The sequence below is a fragment of the Onychostruthus taczanowskii genome, unplaced genomic scaffold (assembly GCF_017590055.1).
Source record: "Onychostruthus taczanowskii isolate IOZ18803 unplaced genomic scaffold, ASM1759005v1 scaffold2, whole genome shotgun sequence".
NCBI classification, from domain to species: Eukaryota; Metazoa; Chordata; class Aves; order Passeriformes; family Passeridae; genus Onychostruthus; species Onychostruthus taczanowskii.
Window position 1 is genome coordinate 4,826,031 of NW_024499239.1, and position 22,850 is coordinate 4,848,880.

At 37.2% G+C, this 22,850-nt stretch overlaps 1 protein-coding gene across 3 annotated transcripts in view; it reads right to left on the reverse strand.

Annotated features, from left to right (window-relative positions):
• The window catches only part of SLAIN2 (SLAIN motif family member 2), a 33,417-nt gene that overhangs the window by 4,333 nt on the left and 6,234 nt on the right, over window positions 1-22,850 (reverse strand). Inside the window, exons 2-8 of one of the 3 annotated variants that reach the window (XM_041402585.1) lie at window positions 19,271-19,419; window positions 14,195-14,359; window positions 13,341-13,502; window positions 11,786-12,145; window positions 9,519-9,656; window positions 4,710-4,787; window positions 18-327 (exon numbers count right to left, since the gene is read on the reverse strand). In XM_041402585.1, coding sequence (XP_041258519.1) covers window positions 18-327; window positions 4,710-4,787; window positions 9,519-9,656; window positions 11,786-12,145; window positions 13,341-13,502; window positions 14,195-14,359; window positions 19,271-19,419 — 1,362 coding nt within the window. Of the gene's footprint in view, window positions 1-17; window positions 328-4,709; window positions 4,788-7,898; window positions 7,958-9,518; window positions 9,657-11,785; window positions 12,146-13,340; window positions 13,503-14,194; window positions 14,360-19,270; window positions 19,420-22,850 lie in introns of those variants that run through there. The other 2 variants (XM_041402587.1, XM_041402586.1) reach the window with 2 other exon arrangements.

Sequence of the window (22,850 nt, forward strand, 5' to 3'; positions counted from 1 at the left end):
ACCTGTCAGAGACTCACCTGCGAACAGGCTGTGCAAGTTTGCTGCGAGGCACTGGGATGCCCCCTGTGGAAGGGGCACTGGGTCTGGGCAAACCACTCCTCATCCCTGCTGGTCTGGTAAGAGTAGTACTGTTAATACTGCTGGCAGGGCTTGGCAAGCCTGAGCTCTGGGCTGCAAGAGGCCCTGGTGAAGAACTACTGTGCGTCAGCTGTGCGGCTTCTGGAGAGGCAACGGAGCCCGGCCCGTGGGTACCGAACGCTTTCACTGGCTGGCGGAGAGCTAAGGGAGACGGTGCCGCAGGCGAGCGGAATTTACTCGAAGAAGGGACTGGAAAATACAGAAGTTACTTTCAGCTTATGTTACAGTATTACTGAAATTAAAAACTGAAAATTACTTTATGTGATTATACAAACAATATGGAATGTATAATGGAATACAGCCAGTCAAGCAGCAATGAGAAACAGGAATTCAGGTGTCCTCTTTGTCATGTGTTTTTGATATCATAACTCTAATGCCCTTCTTTGCTGACTACAAATATTTATCTGGATTTGTATGTAATCCTAATCAGGCTATAACTGTTGTATCAGTTAAGTAAAAAGAAATAGAGAAGAAGGCTTAAGAAGAAATTTAACTGCTTCAGAACTTAATTCCCATCTGTGAAAGAACATGTTGAAGAATACAACATTCTAGTGTGACACAGGCTTTAAACAGACTCAATATTAGTCTTCAATGATGAAATTTTGAGCGCAGAGCGTCTTGGTGTTTCTTTTATGCTGTTCTTTTTAACCACTGAGTTAGAATTCATCTAAAGATATAGTTACATTCCACATTTTCTGGCAGATGAAAAAAACAAGATGAGGTTAGCTGTCCTGATTTCAGCTGGGATAGAGTTAATTTTCTTCCTAGTAACTGGTATAATGCTGTAGTTTGGATTAAGGATGACATCAGCCAACCCCCGACACCAAAGAGGTTAAGGTGCTGCTATGAAACTTAAAACCAGACAACTCTTAACAATTTATAGCCTTCCTCTTCTTACAAACATTACCTAAATTATCAGTATAACTAATACCTGTTTTCTAGTACTTTGTACCTGAGTCAGTATGCAAGGTTTTGTTATCAAGTCCTTTCTGGGATAGGTTAGTAAGACAAAATATTCAACAGTCCTTTGATAATGCCAAACCTTAAGCATAATTCTTCACAAGTATGAGGAATATTTACAAATTATGAATAATTTATCACTGAACAGAATACTTAAACTAACCATAATCTTAGTAATGGAATGAAATTTCACCAGCTTTTCAAACTGATTAGGGTGTGTCACTAAGAGTCAACACAGCATGATCAAATCAATCACGTAACGAAAACATGTTTACATCTGGTAAATTTGCATTAACTATTCGTTCCTCTACTAAATAAATGTTTTATACTGAGATCAAAGTTGCATCGTTTTTGACAGTTGTTGTGCATAAAGAAGCTGGTCCTTAACACAGCTTTTATTATAATTTTCAAGGTAGATCCAGTAAGAACATGAGGAGTGAGAAAGGAGATGGGTAATGCAGGAATGTAGCATCCTAAATGGGGTACAGAGGAGCTGGTAATTTTAAGATTGTATTCTGAAGCTGTTTCTTATAGGGGATGTCTAGGAAGATTAATATGTACCTCATTACAGATGTGAATTTGATTTGATTCCTTTCTGGATTACCCAAGGGGGCCTTTCCCCTGACAGCAATATCAAACACAGCATGAAGCCGCTCATGGGAAAAGCTGACAAGAAAAGGTGACAGAGAGGTCAAAAACACATGACAGTTGCTAAGTGGCAAGGAGATTAAGTAAAAAACCTTAAAATAAAAGCTGGCATCAAGCCAGAGTATGGATTAAGGAAAGCATTACCAACAGAATGACTGGACAAGAAGAGCATCCAAGTGCTCCCATGACTAAGATAGATTATATGTAAATTTTTAAAATGTGAGCTCGCCTGTTAACATCGATGCAATCGAATCTGCAGAATTTCCAAGCGACTCCACAGTGTAAATACTGGGAGCTTTTATCACTGAACTCCTCATTACAATGCTTGGAACACAAACACAGCACCACGTTCGCAGCTACCAACAGAACAATGCCAGCGTATAAAAACTGAATACGGCTTTGGGGCTCTTACAGGCACAACAGGGAAAAGGTTTTTAGGTACAGAATGTAAGCAACAAAAAGTTGCAACAGAAGAAAGCTTCTCGCATTCCCAGCAGAAGTAAGGATCCAGTAAATCACTCTTCTCCATACTATTTTACCTTCTGCTGGCCATACTTTACCATGCTGCAAACTTGAGCTGTCAATTCATGAAACATTTCCTGTCAGCACAGCATTGCAGACATTGCTGAGAGCTATATTCATTCTTGTGCATAAAGGAATGAATTGTCTTCCAGAGCAGCACACATGATGCAGTCTGGCAAACTGCCTAATAGTTCTGCTCTACAGATAAAGAATTTGGTCTCAGAGCAGTTCTGGATATCCATTATAGTCAGTCTGGCCTATCTGTAAGACAGGATCACAAAGACTGAGGTACTGCCTCATAGACTATTTGGTAACTGTGTAACCATGTATAGTATTTAGCTGATCCATGTTAAACAAAAAGATGTAAACATGTAAGGGTAGTACTTAATAACTTGTTACACAACTCAATCTCCTTATAAAGTAAACTAGAAACGCTACAATTAAAACATCTGGCAGCCAAAAAAATAAAAAAAAAAAAAAAAAAAAAAAAAAGGAAAATTAAAAGCCATGGTGCAGTTATGACATTTAGATGTCCTACCCTCTCTGGATTCTGTCCTGGATTGTGGGCAGGGAGCACGAGATCTCCATGTGGTAAAGTAGGGTGCTGTGAAGTTGCAAACTTATTTGGCTTGCACTCCAAGGCCAGCTGCTGCACACCAACTTGAAAACAGATTAAATTCTAATGCAGTTGTTAAATCACAGCCATTATCATGAGATGAATCAGCCCAACATGAAAGAACAGATGAGGTATAACTACTGGAATCAATAAACTGATCTGTCATCTCAGTACAGGAAAGATGTGGACCTATTGCAGCAGGTACAGAGCATGAATGAGTATCTCTCCTCTATCTAGAGAGTGGTGGAGGTCTTCAGCCTGGAGAAGAGAAGGTGCTGGGGAGATGTTACCACAAAGTGGTAAAAAAAAGCCAACACGTGTGTGAAAGGTGTCAAGCTATGTAGTGAACAGTATTTTAAGAGGGTAAAATCAATTGTTGCTCAGCTGTTCATTTCTCTGAAAGGCAAGTCTTGCTTCATTACTGTTAAATGCTTCTATACTCATGAGGATCTCAGATCAGAAGAAAGAAAACCAATACACTAAGGACTATAAAATGGAAAATGTGTGAAAAAGACAAAGCAAGTAACTGAAAGGGTCCTCATTTGCAGTAAGGAATGACAACAACCATGAACTAGAATATATAACTGGCAGCATAATGTGCTCTGTTCCTCATTCTCTAAGGTTTAATAAATTTTTACAAATAATATAAACTCAAAGAAAAGCTAATTTTCTGTCCATTCCTACAGGCTCGGACTAGGCCATTGACCTAGTAAGTGTTCCAGACAGGCAGAGGAGGGCACTGCCAACTGGAAAGAAAGCAAAGAAAGCTCTGCAGAGGAATAGCGACGGTGGTCTTATGCAAAGCAGAACACTGTGAGAACTTTATCTGGTACAAAGTATGAAAACTCTTAAAGAGACTTCCTCTTAAGACATGTGAATCTCTTTCACAGGCATCATACTCCACTAAAACTTTCTGCATGGCATGAAGATGACTCTAAGAAATTGGCACTGTTAAAATTCCAAGAGATACAGGTACATTCTGTCAGCCCCTCATGTCTGCACCAGTGACTCTCACAACACTTAAAGGACTCTAGCATCTACAAGCTTATGAATTAGTCTCAAGTGTAATATGATCTTTAAAATGAGATCTTGATTGTAATAGACAACAGGCCAACTATGCTTAAAACCAGAATCATTGTTTACCTTAACTGTGAAACTGAGGCAGTGTCATATACAAGGCTGCCAGAGCTGATTAAAAATCAGATAAAACTGTCTAATTGTATTAGAAACTCAGTATTTCATTGTATTAAAAACAAAAAGTCAACTTCAGTCATTAGCAAACTAGAATATTATATACAAGAGTCTCTAATTCCTTAAGTCAAAAACCTTAATTCATCTGTTTTGGGATTAACCTGGTTTTGTGAGGAAAAGTGAAAGCACAAGTACCTGCAAAATAAGTTGATAGTCTACACTCATTTTTCAAGGATAAATTTGTTATTTTTGTTCCCAGCACAAAGGATTGTATGAGTATTTTTACAATTTCTGTTTTAAAAACTGTATTTTGCCATTTAAAAAATTCCTATACAAATACAGCCCTAGTGAATATGCATTTAGGAGTCTACTTTTCTAATCCCTATTTCCTGATTAATGTTAGAAAGTCACCAATCCTTGGATTTTTATCTCAAAATTCAATTTCCTATACAACACAGAGTTTATTTTCAATATTTAGACCAAGAAGTTAACTTCCATTCAGCAAGGACCACTTGGTTAATCTCTACAGTAATTGCAAGAGCAAGTTTATTAATCTAGAACATGTGAGATTTAATGCAGACGAACCATTATCTGAGATTTGCTGGAGCTTGATAAGAGGTTGTAAGTTAATTACCTCCTTTTGTAGATGGAATTTGAAGAAACTGTTTGGTTTTGAAGGCAGCACGAGGCAAATTTTTCTGCCTTTGCAGAGCTGTTGAAAGACAAGAAGTGTTATATTTGTCTAAGAAGATAAGAAAACTAAATTTACTGGGAATTTCAGAATTGTATCCACTTGTGAAGCACCAAGGAACAGTGTGAGTAAAACACTCAAAAAGCTGTTATGACTCTGGAAGTGATGGAGTTTTGTGAATGGTGCTTGCTCTTAATGGCAAAGAGTTGCAGAGGAGTGTGTCAGAAATTTTGCAGTGCAAAATGCGCAGATTCTGTAAGAGTAAAGCTTCTTGCAGGGCAAAAAGCCCAGAAATGCAAAACAAAAATGAAAACACCATAAGGAGAACAAGCCACCTAGCAAACATGCTACAGCAATATGAGAGCAAGATTAGATACAGATGAAAATTAAACTCATGTATTTGACCTAGCAAGACTAAATTTTTAATTTTAAAAGTTTTTTCAAAAAATATTCTAATACTATACAAAAGCATAAATCTTTGTCTAATATGATCACCATATAAACAAATTGTATTCTTCAGTTATGGAGACTTAAGCCTTCTTTGAGAGATGTCTTTTTTCTCCCCTCTTCAAAAGGTATGCAAGAGGACTTAAGCTTAAAATGAAGACTTAGCACTAAGATTTATCAACTGCCAGCATGTACCCAGCGTGATGGAAGTTGGTTTTTATTGCTCCTTTTCTCCCTTGTCCTGCCTTTTGTCTAGTAACATTCAAGGGCTGATGCCTTGCAATGACCTCACTACCTACCAGTTACCAAGAGAGAAGCCAATGTTCCGAGAGCTGCAGAATCTTGGCATGGAGAGAATTACTTATTGCCAGAAGGAATGCATTGACTCAGACTATTTCCATCACAGCACATTTAAAGGCGAGAAGGAGGAAAAAGTAGTCAATGAAATAAAGTTTTGACTACACAGAGACTTCATAAAATGATAATGTATGAATAAACATCTCGGCTTATCTCAGTATATGAAGTTTTATAGCAGCATAAAACTGATTGTACTAGCAAGGCTTATTTCCATAGTGAGAAGGAAGAAGGATGGGGGAACAGCTGTGCAAAAAGTTCCTGACCCTGAGTAAGGACTAATCCCATCACCAATTACTGAATATCGCTATAAAGAAGGTGGGGGGGAACAATCTGAACCCTAATATTAGTTAATACTTTTGTTTGATAGCATATAATAATTTCTATCACTTTTCCTATGTTTCAGTCAGTGCAAAATACACAGTATTTTATGAACTATAAAAAATTCATCACGTGTTTTAACATCATGCTGAAATTTTGACTAGGCAGTCTATTCAATTTAGTCCTAATAACTAACTATAACTGTCATGTTCAACAAACAGCAAAAAGGAATTAGATTGTTCATAAACACAGTAAAATTCTGCCTCTGCCTGCTACTAATAAACACCTTATTCTTTCTACCAACTAGAATCGAATGCAAAATAGCCTGTGGCAATATGTAATTCTTACTCAACTGGCACATGGTCTTTCTAGAAATTTTTTTAAAAGCATATACATGAACAGCAAATTAGGCACAGTAAGGTCTCATTAAATATGAGCACAATTCCTATAAATTTACTGAGGCAGACCACTGGCCAGACTGCTTCAGTCCATAAGTATTCCACTTCATTATTTTCCACTGAATTACTGTTTTTGTTATGCCACACAAAATGAAGAAAAGCTTCTTCCTTCATATTTTGAGGTTTTTTCGTCCTAATGCACTCAGATTTCAATATGCTACTGCACATGACACTTTCTTCCCCCATCATTATTCACACTTCTTGCAAGTCAGAGAGATGGGATGATATGGAAAGGATTTTAAATATGCATATATCAAATTCCTTCCTTCTCAATGGAGACTCCAGGAAATAGACACTCAATAGCAAAACATTTCTGTGCACTGAAACACTGAACAGAGCTTAGGCAGTACAATTTGAGCAATGCTCAGCAAACATGCAGTTTGAGATAAGCGCCCAGTGCATGTTTATCCACACCACTTGCTGCTCTTGAAGTGCTCTGTGTGCTGTGACATTATTCCCTGCCACAACTGCTGCATGCTGAACACACGTCGTGACATTTACTTCTGATCAATGGAACTGAACTACTTGGTTTTTCAAAACTTACTCTTCCTCCTTTTACTCTGAACATGCCAAGCAGTTGGATCTTGGCACGCAGACCAGTCACGTTACTGATAGTTTGAATCTACAGCTTCTCAAGAAAGTTTTGTATTTAGCTCTTCTTAAAAGCATCCATGTGCTGACAGTGCCACTAAGTACAAAAGCATCACACAGAATTCAAAAGCAGGGAGCTCCTACATGGAAGTCACCCTACAATTTCTAGAGCTTTGTACAATCTATGTGGTACAGAACCCGAACATGGAGATTTCCCATCACTAACACTTTAGACAATACCTTATCCTTGGGGAACACACATATTATCATATCTTCGAGTGTTTTAAGGTGAAATATTAATTAGCTTTCATATTTTAAAAAAAGTACTTTATGCAGAATAGCATGGAAAATCAGTTGTAAATGAAGATTCAAATTGTTAAAATTGCTATTCAGTAGTCTGTCTTCAAAACCAATTTGGATTGTTCACCACATTGCAGCTAAAAGTTAAAAAGCCAATGTTTTCATGTTTACAGTTGTACCTCTAAACACATCATATCTGTCTTCCCTCTCTTCTGTAAGCAAGCAAATACAATTTGGCTATAAAACTGTAAGAGGAATTGTCATTTCAGAAACTTACTGGATTCCTAGCTCATTTTTGAATGCCAGCAACCATAGCAAGTTCAGTATTGCAGCCACAGCAAATGTGCAAGTAAATCATGGACCGCAAATCTTTGACAAGGAGCAAAGTAGTGACCTCGGGTGGCAAGCCAGCATCCTCGCAAAGGTAAGCTCATGCAAAACTAGCAGGTGTATGAGGAAGCTTCAAATTCCAAGACCCAGAAATCATTGCCAAGAGAAAACAAAAATTTGCTGCAATTTAACAGTGCTTTGTGCAAAGTGACAAAATATAAAACCAATAAAACAAAAAGTATACAATAAAAAGGACACAATTCTGGAAATCTTTATACAATGTACAGTTTTGCAGAAAATTTTTTAATCCAGACTAAGCAAAGATACTTACTCATTGACTTCACACACAAACCGTTTTACGATTGTCAATAGCAAGACTCTGACAAACATCTGTAAGAGCAGGGAAACTGTAAAAGCTAGAAATCTGGCCTTCATTAATGATATTTAACTTACATTTAAATGTAAGTTGGTCTAGAGTGGTTCACATTTGGGGAAGTTGTCTATGAAAGAAAAGCAATTTTACCTAGTAATTCTTAATGCATCCACATGTTGAAAAAGAAATATAAACACAATCAGACCACTTTGGTTCCTGCAATGAAGTAATTGACTAAATATTGAATACTGAGACTTCTGTTGTCTGATCTTTCCAGAAAGTTTAACCATGAATATAGTTTTAATTCTTGAAATAGCTTTCCAGCTAAGTTGCTCTCTATGCTCTTCCCTTCCCAGTTCACTAAATTCTGAAGCACCAAATAAAATCTGTAGATTTTTACTACAAATATTTTTTCTTCATTTTCTTTCAGCTCATTTTGATAATTCTTCCTATCACTGAATATCTGCCCAACTGCTTTGAGTACTTTATACTTTGATAAGGCTGCCTAACAGGTAACAGATGTGCATTTGAACTACACGAATGTCCTTTCAGCTGCAAGTCCCACCTTCTGAGTGTCTGCAAAAGGTGGAAGAAGAGAGCCAAGGTGCACAGATGCTGGAGTAACTTATACAAACAATGGTAAAGTCACACTAACTTCTGTCTACTACAGTATCCCACACCTGGGACTGTTCACACAACCCTTACAGCTGCTCTGAGTCTGTACAAAGACAGAAACCTTGGAGTCTTTGGCTTGGTCTCTATTCCATATTCTGTATTTAACTGTACTCCGTAGCTTTAACACATTGTTTTGAAAATTTTAAGACAGCCAACTATTTCTTCCCTTGAAAATGTCACACAAGGTTATTAAATTCAAAAACTTGTTTTAAAAAAAATGGTCAGGAAACATTTAAACATCAGGAACTGGCAATATTGACATATAAAGAAACACTGAATATTTAATTTTCATTTGCTTTGGCTTCTTTAAGGTCACCATTTTCAAGAGATTTATGAGAATAGCAGCATTTTCATATCAGCAGTTAACTTCTGGAGAAACTAGGAAAGCAGGAGTCCAGCAATGGGCTAATATGTTTTATGAGACACAAGTTCATCCAAACCTTTTCTAGGAAGTAACTGACACTTAAAGTAAATAAAATTGCCAACTGGATATACAATCCATATGCCAAAAAAAAAAAGAAGGAAAGAAATTGCAGAACTGCAGACATGGGTTAAACTGAAATTAACACTTTCAGGTCATGTTTCATTAGTTTAAAAAAAACAATAAACATCATCTAGGTATTTTTTCAGAGCCTAGAAAGAAAACAGTTTCGGACATGCCCAAATACTGTATTTATAATTCTTCAAATTACTTCTACATACACTTTTAGGAAACTATGAAAGAAACCAGACTTTGAGTATTTTGTGTACCATAAAAAGAGATTCATAAAAGTCTGATTAAAAATCAAGATTACCATCTCCAGTGTGGCATGCAATGTTTTGCTTTGTCCTGAGACTAGAAGACAGCCAAATACCATCACTTAACTCCGAAATTTACACTGAAGTAGTACCAAAGGTACTTACTGGCTGAGGCTTGAGGTTGAATGCGAGGTATTCCTCCATTTGGCACTTGGAAGTTTGAGTCACTTCTGCTGTTTTTCACAGACTCAGCTTGGATGTTAGATGTCCTGGACAAGTTTGGAAGACTACGCCTTAGTTTTTCTGTATGAAATAATACAAAGATACAGCATGTAGTCTGATGCTGGACAAAGGTCAGGTTGCAAGCCCATAGTTGATCCCCAAATGTGACACAAAATGTTAGCCATATAAAACTACATTGCAGTTTAAAAGTGTATTTTGTTACATTACTTCTTCTCAAATCTATCACATAGACTATTTATGTATCTAAAGAGTAAGAATGTCTATTTTTCACCTATGGAGAAAAAAGTCAAGCATATTGTGTTTTGAAATTGAAACATATCTGGATTGTGATTTTCTGAGTTTTATTGTACTATTATCAAAGCTGAACAGACAAACCTAATTTGCAGTTTTGCACAGTTTTCAAATTTTTTACCTAGAAGGTTATTTGTAACAAAATGCTTGCCTGAAGAGTAAAAACAACATAAATGTTTGAGTAAATTTTTGAGACTGCCTTGTCCTGTATCAGTCCACTACACTACAAATAACAGACTCCCACTTGGTAAGGACTTCTTCATACACAGCATTCAAAATTACAGAAGTGTCCAGTTATGCTTCATCTTTCACATATGACTTGACTTATCTACTCAGCTAATGCTGATACTTCAGGGGCCTTCTAATATTTGTACCACTGTTCACAGACTACGAAAAGATGCCATTAAGTACTTCTCCAGTCTAATGACATTCTGTGTATCTCCAACCCATCCAGAGCTGGGTTGACGACATACTTTGGATAGAAGACTGAAGATGCCGTGACAGGATGAGTGGCCAACCTGATTCTGCAGAGGGATGCAGGGAAGAAGTAGGTTAACCATGCACAAGCACTAAAGGTGAAAGCAAAACTAAGTGTTCATTGGCTGAATATTCCAGTAAGTGTACTCTCCTCACTTAGCAGTTTGCATTCCTTTGTACTGCGCTTGGTACATTGTTGAACCCTGTCAACCAAATTTCCCTCCAACCATTCTAGACAAATAATGTAAAAAAAACAAACAAAACAAAAAAACCCAAAACTAAACAAAAACCAAAAGAGAAAACCTGAACAACTTTTTTTGGCTGCTGCTGTATCAACTCTGGAATATCCAAGCAACACGCAACTGCACAAAAACCACTGCAAGGTAACTCCTTGGAAGTGTTTCAGAAATGCATGATCACACACTCTATTTTGATCCCTCTGGTATGGGGGATACTAGCTTTCACTACAATTCCTCTCATAGGATATTTTTACTGCAGCTCATCTAGCACGCATTAAGACTTTCATTTTAAGAAATGAATGGGAAGGGAATTCTCAATTAAGTTACAATAGAATTGAATAGCTTTTGTGTTGCACATTTTCCTAGATACTAAAATTTCCCCAAACCACTATTACTAGTAAGGGCAATTCTTAATATCTAAATGTGTATTCTTCCTAAATTTAAAATCTTACTTGCTGGAAAAAAATACGTTTGTTGAAATGGGAATATGCTTGCAAAATTTCATCCCAGTAAAAGGAGTTTGTGCTGGATTGCTACTAGGAAAAAGTACATTCAAGAAGAAAAGTTGTATCAGGATTATATTATTTTGTTCTATGCAAATATAGTATAACTGCATTGAATTTACTCCAAGCTTTATTTACTACGCAGCAGTTTTCACAGCTTTGAGATATGTAAAACAGCCAACAAATGCATGAGTTAAGTACTAATATTTTTAAGACGGTGTTCATGACTGAAAATTTCAGAGTCCTGTGCAACCAGAAGAAAGCATTCAGCTGCCTCACAGGCTATAGGCATGCATAAATGGCCATGTTACTCTTATCTGACCGCAGTTACTTTCCTCTGCATTTTGTTCTGTCATCTACAAGGCCTAACTCTACTAGTAAATGAGTTTTCCTGCTTTATTTTAGTGCATTTGCCTGCCAAATATAGACCTTGGTCACTATGAAACTCAATTATACTCATTAACTAGATAACATCTAAAATAAATATAAGCCTATCAACTCATCAGACTGTAAGGTTGCCCCAGCAGAACTTAAGCTTTGCTTGCTCTGTTTTCTTCAGCAATTCAGAGATCAAACCACAATATTACATAGGCACATAGTTTTAGGACTGCACACTGACAAAACTGCTTTACAGAAACTACACAAATACTCGTGTAATGAACTTCAAACAGTTTTTTACCTTCACTTTTGACATTACTCGTTTGCAAGTCTGTAGGATGGCCTTGAAGGGAAAGACGAGGTTGCTGTAAACGGCTAATCATAGGCTGTGGTGACACTCTACTGTACTCTATGCTTCGAGCAGGTGATCGGGAGCGAGGCGAGTTTCTTGGAGACTGTTTTGGTGAAGGCCAGGGAGAACTGCGAGGTGATGGTGAGAACCTGCTAACAGCAGGGTGCACTGTGTGATGTGTGCCATCTTCCTCATCTTCTAAGCTCTGTGCATCAAGCTCCTGGTCGCTGAACGTGCCTCGCCGCGTGGAATTGCAAGAGGAGCCAGAACTACGCCGAGAAGCTGTGGCTGCGTACTCTTGCCGCAGGCCTGGCAACAACAAGAGTGTTGTTTACTTGCTTCCAGCCCACAAGTGGTTCAAACTAGAGACAGTGCACACAGATATCTGCACAGTTCTCAAACTCAAATTTGGCTCACCTTAACCCCTGTTATTGGAGGCATTAAATTAATTCTGATTAGTACCAAAAAGTTATCTGCCAGCTAATAGTGACTTGAATTAGGTGAGCTCATTCTTCTTCCTAGTAAAGCAATCATCAGTATAGGTGTTTGTGTATGTATTTGTTCACCTCCTCTCCCAGGCTGCAAATAGCAACACAGGCTACATTATAATTTTGGTATCAAGTAACATCCTACAACAATTACAGCAGCCACAATGAAGCGTCTCTTGCAATGTGTTAGTGAATCTAACCAAAAAAGCAACACCATAAGCTACCCCTAGAGAAACTGGAGGTGTTAGATCAGTGGTCTCTGAAGTGTGGTGCCCACACCCCTGGGAATATGCAAACTAATCCACTGCCATAAAGCAAGAAAATTCTGAACAACTAGTATTTTTAAAATAGCATTTATCTTGTCTTTATCTCATACTTTTAAAAATTATAATTTTGTGTATATTTGTGTATTTTTGTGTATGTTATATATTAGAGTAATACGTGTCTATAATCTATTAAAAGTACATTTATTAGGCATTTGGTTTTTGTTTTTTTCACTGATAAGGATACACAATAAAATAGTCTGGAGACCACCTAGTTAGACAACTGAAATTATTACCACTTTCTGCAAATTCAGAGGCACAAATGTCTCAACTAAAGCTGTAATTAAAGACAGACATCTATACAGGCACTTTTCTTAATAATTCTTTGCCATACTGACTTTACATTTCAGCGATGTAAATTATAGTTTAAGCATTGATGTGAACAAGACTGGATTACATCAGGAAAGCACTAATCTCCTGAGAAGAGTGGTGGCAGGCAGTAGTCCATTCTAACAATCATCCTTTTAGCAAATACTGTACCTTACGAATTCATACTCTCCAGCATTGTCTTGTCCATTGTCCCTAAAGAAAACTTCTGCACAGTAACTTCCTTTCTTTAGCCTGGAGGCTGAAGTCCTTAACCAGCTTTCTTGGGCAAACTACATTTGTGCTTACTAAACAAGTACTACTGCAGTTATTAAAAAAAACCCAAACAACAGCTCTATTTGATTTCAGGAAAAAAACCCCACTTACTTTCTTCCTGCATTCGTGCTAAAATTTGCACATCTGTAACATCATTTAACTTGTAATTAGACCCAATAGAATCTTCATCCATCTCCGATGCACTTAATTCACTGTCCAGAGAAGACTGTGGACTTAGTGGAGGATTTCTATCTCCTGAAATTTTAAGATGACCTATGGAAGGAAAATAAAGTAACAGGAATTGTTGTAACAAAAAAACAAACAAAAAAACCCAAAACAAAACAAAAACCCCAAAAAAACCCACCCAAAAAAACAAAGGCAAGCTGCATTTCCTTTCCTAGTAAAATTCACCAGTCTGAAGAAATTGCTACTGAGACATAGTTCCATTGATCTGACAAACCATTTGAAACATTTGGTTATTATTGCTTAACTGGAATGTATGCTTCTTCCTTATATTGTTCACATCTCAGAGGTATTGATGGATACACTGCATACCAAATGTTTCAGTTACTAAACCATAAGACAGTTGAAAAGACTTCACAACTACCAACCCCTAACCTTTGAACACCCACCATGGAACTTGCACCCCTGTCAATTACAGGGTCAGTTCCAGAAGCCACTTGGAACTCCACAGAATGAACTCAGGTGTTTTGGTCTAACTGCTGATCACATACATCAGTAATTTTTGGGATGCAGACACCCAAAGAAAACATTTTACTCATGTCAGAGAGTATGCAAAAAATCCCTTCCTCAAAAGCTTAAAACGTGTGATGCACACACCCTATAAAATGCAAGAAAGTTCTGGAGTCTTTCTTACTCTAGCTTAATGCAGATGTTGTCTATCTGAGCATATTTGTGAAGGAAGAAGAGGAAGAAAGGAAAAGGCCAGACACACAGTGACTTACCTGAGGTACCAGGAGGTATGAGCTGTTTCACTAAAGCAGATTTCACCGGTGTTGAGGAGGGAGAGTTGAAGCCACTGCTGTAGGGGCTACCGGTATTTGGACTGTAGGAGCTGGCGTAACTGACCGCACTGAAAGGGCTGCTGTACAAACTCTGTCTCTTGAGAGCTGCAAGAAAGAGGAGAAAAGTGATGAATTATACTGAGTGAATTGATGAAAAACAAATACAACACTATATTATGTCTTCATTGTGATTTAATTACTATGCAATTCACGTAGAAAACTTCAGTCGCCAGAAAGTTTTTCCACTGCTTTCTTCACCCCTAGATATAACCATAATATGAAAAGAGTGGCAGAAGAGGGCAAGACAAGATAGTGACAAGTGTTTTCCAATTAGAAGTCAGATCTAAGATCACTACAGCTGATGTCTTTGAGATGTCCAGCGCAGGTGCTGGGAAGCAGGGAGGCAGTAGTAGCTCAGTTACACTTACACCTTATACACAACTACGTACAAACCAGAGCACACCACAAAGTCACGTTCTCAGAACTCTCAGACCTGTCTGAATCACACAATACTTCAACAGTAACACCAAAACTGGCACCACACAACTAAGCAGAATCACCTACAAAATTTCCCTAAGCACATGCTAAAATGAAAAACCATTAAGTAAGGCAAATGCTTCTGTATAGATTTGCGAGTACCGTGAACTTATCAGACTAAAGCAAATGCACTATTCCCTACTGTTAACCTTCTGTTCTAATAACTTGGGATTTTTTGACCATAGGCTTCAACTTTATATACAATAAAAGATCTAAATTGGGTACTTTCCTCTGCCATTTATTGTAAATGTTTCAATGTTGAAATATTTCCAGATTAATTTTAAACACTGGTGAACATTACCAGTGGTGAACAGTATGATATTGAAATTTTGCTGGTTGTCAGGTATCTTATTTGTTTAGTTACTTAACTATTATGTTCAAAAGTTTACATTTTAAATGTAACAGAAAATGGAATTTCAGCTACAGGGATAGTGGGATCCAGAAGATATTTAGACACTTTTGCTACAAATCGGTTCCTTCACTGCTGGAAGTATATTAATGCAGAAATGTATATAAGGACAAATTAAACTGCAAAATGTTAAGATGAAAAGCTGGAAATGCCAACTTGATGTTATGTAAACCCAGATTAGATTTAGTTGCAGCTCACCCAGCTGCTGAAAGTAAGCTATTAAAAAATATTGTGTGACATTTCTCTTAGTGAAAAGGGACTTCAATGAGTGCAGTAAGAATTACGCTACTGAAAGCAGTGGACAGGAAAAAAAAAAAAAAAAGGAAAGGAATCCAAATTTCCTTACTAAAAATCATTGTTGCTTTGACATTAGAAGCCAAAACAGACTACAGTCGCATGAAATGCTGCTTTCAGCAGCCAAGCCCAGCAAAGCTTTGCCTTCTCCCTTTTGCTCTTGGTCACTACGTCCTCAGTTGTCCGTGCAAACATTGGTGGGGCTGCACTATTATCTGACTTACTAAAGTAGATGCAAGTTAAAAAATATCAGGAGTATTTTAACTGATTGCATCACTTAACCAGTTTTTAATAAGAGTGCCCCAAAAAAAACCTTAACATCCAACCTAGCCGATGGCAGAATACAGCACAGAGGCAAAAGCAGCAGAAATCAAAGCTGACTTTGCAGCAAATTCCTAAAATTGCATCTCACATTCCTAAAATTGCATCCTTTCCAAACCAGTTAATATTACCAGTGTTTGAGTTAGAATGAAAAGAGTTATAGATGAAGATGAAAGGTTTACATTCCAGCTTCCACTGCAAGTCTTAAACAACATGCGTTAATTTCAGCAAGTTGTGAATTCACTAAATTCTAGCAAGTATTCATGAGGTGTCTTCAGTTTATTTTGAGTGTCAGAAGGGAAAACCTCCATTTGATTACAAAGCTCCGTAAACAAAGCCAGTAATTACAACTCACTCTGTTCTGGGTGATTATGATGAGGCCTTTGATATCAACTTCTAGCATTCACAAAGGAACCCCCAAGCATCTATTCCAATTGAATCTTTGTTCTCATGCCAAAAAGGAAAAAACTACTTTTCATCTCTTGCCGAAAAATGTCATTAAAAATCCCTCAAATGTTAATTCTGCACAACAGTTCTTTCTTTTGTATTTATTACACAGACAAGTATTTTAAAATACTAATCACACATTAGAAAACAATTCTACTACTGTACAGTCTTCAAAACAGGCTCTTTGTATACATCCATAATGATACAAAGTATTTGATCATACACAGATTCTTTTGGATGAAACTTAGCACGATTTTGCTACATGTAAAAATTTTGCTCCTGTATGTGGTGAGACTTGATACACACAGTAGTTTTCATCATAGCTAATGTGAACCTTCATCAACACAGTACATTTTCCCAGACAAAAAAAAAAAATCTGGATTCAAACCCATTTTATGGACCAGAACTCCTACTAAAGGTTTTCCAACAGGGATTTATGTGGCTCAGGAAGACACTGCTATTTTTACAAATAGAGATATGGTCTTTATTAGGAGTGTCAGACAAAACTAGCAAGACAGATAATCATTTTAGCATTAAAATGATCCTAACATTAAACACTAGCTTACAAAAGATTACACATTAGCTTTCAAAATGCCAGAGGGAGGGTTGATAATCAGCAAGTTTATTTTAATGTCAATTTTCTTTTATAACATTCAGAAACAGTATGCAGCATCTAATTCCTTTTAGTTATGTTTTTGCTGAAATGGTAACGAATTTCTCTTTTGCTGTAGAAAATAGGAAAATTTGAGTGCAGAATATACCTAAAGTTCCCTCTGGTCTGAACACACTTCCAACACTGAGCGTGACTTGCCCTGCAATTGTAAACCTGACTGCTGACAAGGCACTGTGCATCAGTAACTGCTAGCAATAGCATGGAGCTGAGAGCTCCTCATCCCTCCTTTATTGTCAAGCAATGAAAAATATGATGGAAGAAGAAAATGAGAAATACAAGAGAGCATTTGAGACTGAAAAAGAGGAAAACATATTAAGATTAGAAAGACCTAACAACAAGAACTACCAATGTAAAAAGAGTCAATGCAAAAGAAGTATCAGCAAGGATTCAGGAAAAAGTTACAGCTGTGTGAAAAGCCTTATCCATGGAGAATGGAACTAGAATCTATGTACTGAACCAGTAGCTAGTAACAGGTTAAGTGATGGCTCCATGAGATAGAAGTACTATGCAAAATGCAAGTTACACGATACTCCTGAAGTTGAGAATAGGAAATACACACAAAGTTACAGGAAATACTACATGTCTTCTCCAGTGGAGCTCCCTGCTACCCTTATTCTTAAAGGAGGCTGGTTGCACTGAAAGACAATTTTCTGTTTTGTTGGAAATTCATTTTTACATGCAATCTGCTCTAACCAGCATGTGCCCATCTTTTCTACCACTGGTATTTCCACCAATTAAAACTATAAATGAATTGTGTTATTCTTACAAGTATCTGACAGAAGCAGATTCACAGATCTAGGGGAAAACAAAAAAAGAGAAAACACATAATTGGAATGTTAGAACTTTCAAATGAATCCATTTCACAGAGAAGCTTCCTGCCATTCTGCTTCAGCTATGGATTTTTAAAGATACCCTGTGGGTAGCAGAATTAGTGGTACTTCCGGAAGACTTCTACTCAGTTCTGAAAGAAGTTAAACCACAAACAGAATTTTGTCAATCAACTACTATCCATTCATAAATACTCAGCAGTATTCAGATTCCCAAATCTGTATCATCCTTCATAAATCCCTGTGACGTGAGTGCTTTTTGTTGTTCAGAATCTCAGTTTTTGCCTGTATCTAGTCATACATCATGTTAACTGTTCAGGTAAATTTTTAATAGACATTTGTCCAGGCAGCATAAAAAAGCACAAGAAATAGGGAAATATTCAGGGTGACTCATACTGAAGGACTTCCACCACTACGCCCACAATTTTCATAAGAATAAAGAACGGATTCAAATTTTATTAAGAACAGTTTCGGTACAAACCAGAATAAAGACTGAATTGCTCCAGAAAACAATACAAGGACTGGAAAGAAGTCACAGTCAAATAAACTCAGCACAAAGTTTACGTATAAGCACGGAAAGGAGGTGGCCATTGGAACCACTCCTGGAACTGTGTGTTCATACACTCTTAGCTCAAGTCCAACCATTCTGTCATTCCTGAAGATAGCAGTTTAATATGTAGCAGTAGCAGACTACAAAAAGGTGGAACAGAAGGAGAATAGCTATTAATACCAAGAAAGTAAGTTTTCTCAGCATAATTACAAAACAAAATAGGTTCCAGCAAAGAAACAAAACAACGCAACAAATCAGATGGACAGAGAATTCTAATCAGACCTTCAGCATTTTGCTGCTAGTTTGACATTAAAAAGTCTGGTAATAGAAAGATAGAGAATGCAGACTTTCATTCTCACAGTATCAAACACTCTCCAGTTTTGAATATAACCAACTAATTAGTATTAAGGAAGAATCATAAATTCTGGATTTTTTTGAAATCTGACTGTAACTAGGTCTCAAGTTACTGGGGATGGGAGGAGAAGAAATCATTATCATCTCCCCAAAATATTAAAAAACTTAAACCTCCATTTCGTTAGATGAAGTAAAATAGGTAATCTAGCAGAAAACCAAGTTTCATGCTAACATACTGACAAGCACCTAACAATTGTGATATCTTAATATATTTAAAAATATATTATTAAATATATTTTAAATTCTTCTATTAGGAAAAAAAAAAAAGAGAAAACTTTTGAGTTAAAAACATTGGCTTTTCCTGGAAACATCAGACCAAACTATGCAGGTATTACAAAACTCTGAAATCACGCCTCATCATCTCATGCCTTCTTCTATTTCATTCATATGAGTAAAATGAGTAGAATTAATGACTTTGTAAACCATAATGAAAGATTTAGACACAAGTAACTGATAGATGTTTTATCTCACAAGCATTAGCTAATTTTGATGCTGTTCAAAATAAATACATAGAACCCAGTGATTTCAGTGTGCAGAAACTCACCTGACATTGTTTGTTCCAGCTTGTGGATCAGTGACTTCTTAGCACATTCAACATCAGGACTTGGGTAATCCAATACCTGTCTGCACCAAACTAATGGATTAACACTTTTTTTCAGTGGATTCTGTTTCTTCTTTGGAGATGTATATAACCTGGAAAAGAGAGGAAAAATAATTTATGAGGACAGACAAAATGAGCATAAGATCAGACATGCAACAGAATACCACAGAGTATGCTATTTCTGTTTTTATACTCTGTCTACACTATAGTACAATCCCAAAAGATAAAGAAAGGACAGATTTGACACTAAAATTAACTATTTTGGATAAAGTATGACAGTGATAACACATGGTTACCAAAGACTTCAGACACATTACATATATGGACAATTTCACTGTCACATAAACACACAAATGAGGATTAATCTTTTCAGATTCACCTCAAAGAAATAAAACACTATGCAATAGAGAACTCTTGTTTTCCTAAACAAAGGAAGCAATAAGCATCTTAATAGCCAAGGAGTAGTGTTAAAGTACACAAAACACAACTACTGTTTCAGTATCCTTGAACAATAAACAATTTATTTTTGTTTATTATTTTTATCCTAGCACCTGATCTTTTAATTGTCTTTGAACACAGAACAAAGTAGTAGTCCAGTTTAAAAACTCTAGAAATTTAGCTGAAAACTTCTCCCTCAACAGACAGATGGAGGGAAAAGTCATAACCAACCACGCATTCAAAACAGGCAACTTTCAGCCTTACTTTGGACTAGAACTAAACTTGGAAATGTGGTTCAGCAGAAGACAAAAGTGAATTGCAAGACATAACTCTTAACTACAGATTATGCATGTGTAGAATCAGCAAAACAAGTGTTTCTTCTAGGGTAATGACAGACTTCATATTCCAAGTGAATAGTATTGTATGCCACACAGCATCACTTAGGAACATCTGACAGTCTAATCAGACATGCTTCTGTACAAAATATACAGCAAAAGTTGTTCTCTTTATGCCAATGACATTAGCAACACAGAAGTTATTTCCCACAACTTTCTCTCTACAAGATTATATCATCTCTCCTCTGTAATTCCAGAACACGAACTGTTTGTGTTATAATAGCTTTCAGAGATTTTTTGTAATTACTACCATTAAGTTCACTTCTTACAAAAGCTTATGTTTATAAAACCACCACTCACTGATCTTTATTAAGAGCGAGCTTCAAAACACTCTTCCCTGTAACACTGAAATTAGCAAGCTATGCTTGCAGATCCAGGTGAGAAAATATTTGTCAGCTGCCAGGTTTGAAAATAAAAATGAAGCTGTTTGTAATAAACCAAATAGTCACTGACACTTACTGTATTTCAAGGGGTTTATGCTTTGGCTAAAATCATGCTGTCATAACTGCTTTTGTAGAAATGCCTACAATTGGGCACTCAGCCCAAAAGAAAAGCTAGAAGCCCTTCATGTATTTATAGCCCTGAAGATCCTTGAAAAGCACAAGTCACTCAATTTTCACAGTTGTGCAAACAATGATGCCACTTTCTGTAATTTCTATGACATCTCCATACTGTTAAAAGCAATGTTTAACATTTATTATCTCTCTAACAACATTTTGAATTTACTGTCTTTCTAGTACTCGCCTGCACTTCCTTCTGTCCTAAGGTATGTTTACACAATGCAAAGAGGCATCAAAGGCAACAAGGCCAGCTTTTGCTCAGTACAGGCCAGACTCACTCCTGGTTCTCTGGATATGCCTTGCTGTGTTTGAGAAGTTCCATGCACATTCAGTTTACAGTAGCAGCCAGTATAAAAGGCAAGAAATTAAAGTGTGTTCCTCTTTGAGGAACACACAAAAGGGGTACCTTCAACAAACCTCCAAGATTGTTCTAATCAAAACTCTACCTGATATTCTAAGCTTCAACACATTCTTCTCAGGAATTCCCAACTGTTCCATTTGTTTCACAAGTAGTTCATTTACTGAAGCAATCCAATCTCACACCCTCTTTTCCACCTCCTTTTCTAACCAAATATATATTGCATATTCCCCCATCTCTTCCCAGTCAACTGTTCTCCTTTGTCAACCTTTGTTTCACAACTTGAACTTCAAGGAAAGACAGAACTTGACAACATACATATTTCATGCAGCTCCATCCACTACAACACACACATGTACACTGATGCAGTGACAAAACAGCTCTTTCAGGGCAGTTTCTTGCACATCATGCAATTATGAAGTCCCACTATAAAGCAGTGATCTTAATATTCCACCTAACAATGAACAGCGAATCTCAGGTCTTGAGACTGACTTAATTCCACTTGCTTTGCCTAACTTGGATTTTACAAAAACCAAAAGGACCAAGGGCAAGGCTAAGAATCAGAGGGATGCCTCTATTTACCTCTTCCTCTTTTCCCGACATCAGAAAAAGAACAGATACATGGAGCATGCAGAAGTAACTTCACACAGCTAAGTGGTCTTCTTTGTCAAACTGTTTGACCCAAATCATATAGGTCCTCTTTAGCTAAAGAACCTTCCAGAACAGATCCCATTTGTACCTGTCAATGCATTCTACAGCAACACAACAGCCCTAATTGGCAGTACAGCAACTTCAAGACAGAAGATTACCAGAATAACTTCAGACATGTTTAACCACTGTAAATCAACTCTCAAAACAGGAAGTTAAAAACAACTGAAGAAGCTGACAACTTACAGTTGCCACCCATACTACAAATGTTAACACACCAGAAACATACACTCCAATCTCTCCACAACAGAGTAAAGACTCTACAACTCAGTGACATCAAGTAAAGCAGAACAAAATGGTATATTAAGGGTGCTCAGGAGCTTTGATCTACTTTGAAACAACACTAAGAAGACCAGACACTATGACTCTGCTGCAGCCATTAATATTTCCTTCCTTTGGCTCTCACTAGTCAACCACACCACAGCAGCACCAACCTGAGGCTGAAAGCAGCCAGGGGCTCTACTGATGAGTTCCAGCAAGATGCAGCACAGAAAAGGGCAGAGCTTTTGCTGGAAGACTCCTGTGACTACAAGCAAATATGATGTCAGCCAAATGGGGCAAGCTGCAGCGTGTTGCACTGGGACACACATGAGTCAGAAAAGGCTTTGAAGAAAGAGGACACAGCACTGCAGTAGGAGTGGCATATCTGTGTACAGATTACCTCACCTGAGGAACACCTCCCAGTGCATTAAAATACAAGAGGCTAGTTGCCACAGGCATGAAACAAGAAGCCAAAATTCTAACTCGGAAAAAAATGAAGTGTCTTTTTGTATCAAAGTCCTTCCGCTGCTCAGTATAAGAGTGAGGGCAAACATGCAGATGAACATGAAGTCACAAATCTTAATTAGAAAGATGGCAAGTGGAAGGAATCTGAAGTTAGAGCTCATTTATTTTAGCTACATTAGCTTTAAGCAAAAACTGGAAGGTACAATAAAGGAAATTAAATGGGAGCACACAAAACATGATGCATGCAAAAGCAAGATTAAAAACCTGAAGACATGATGAGGAGAAAAAGCTGAAATCCAAGGACAAATCACTAAGCAATACCCCTAAAACACAACAAG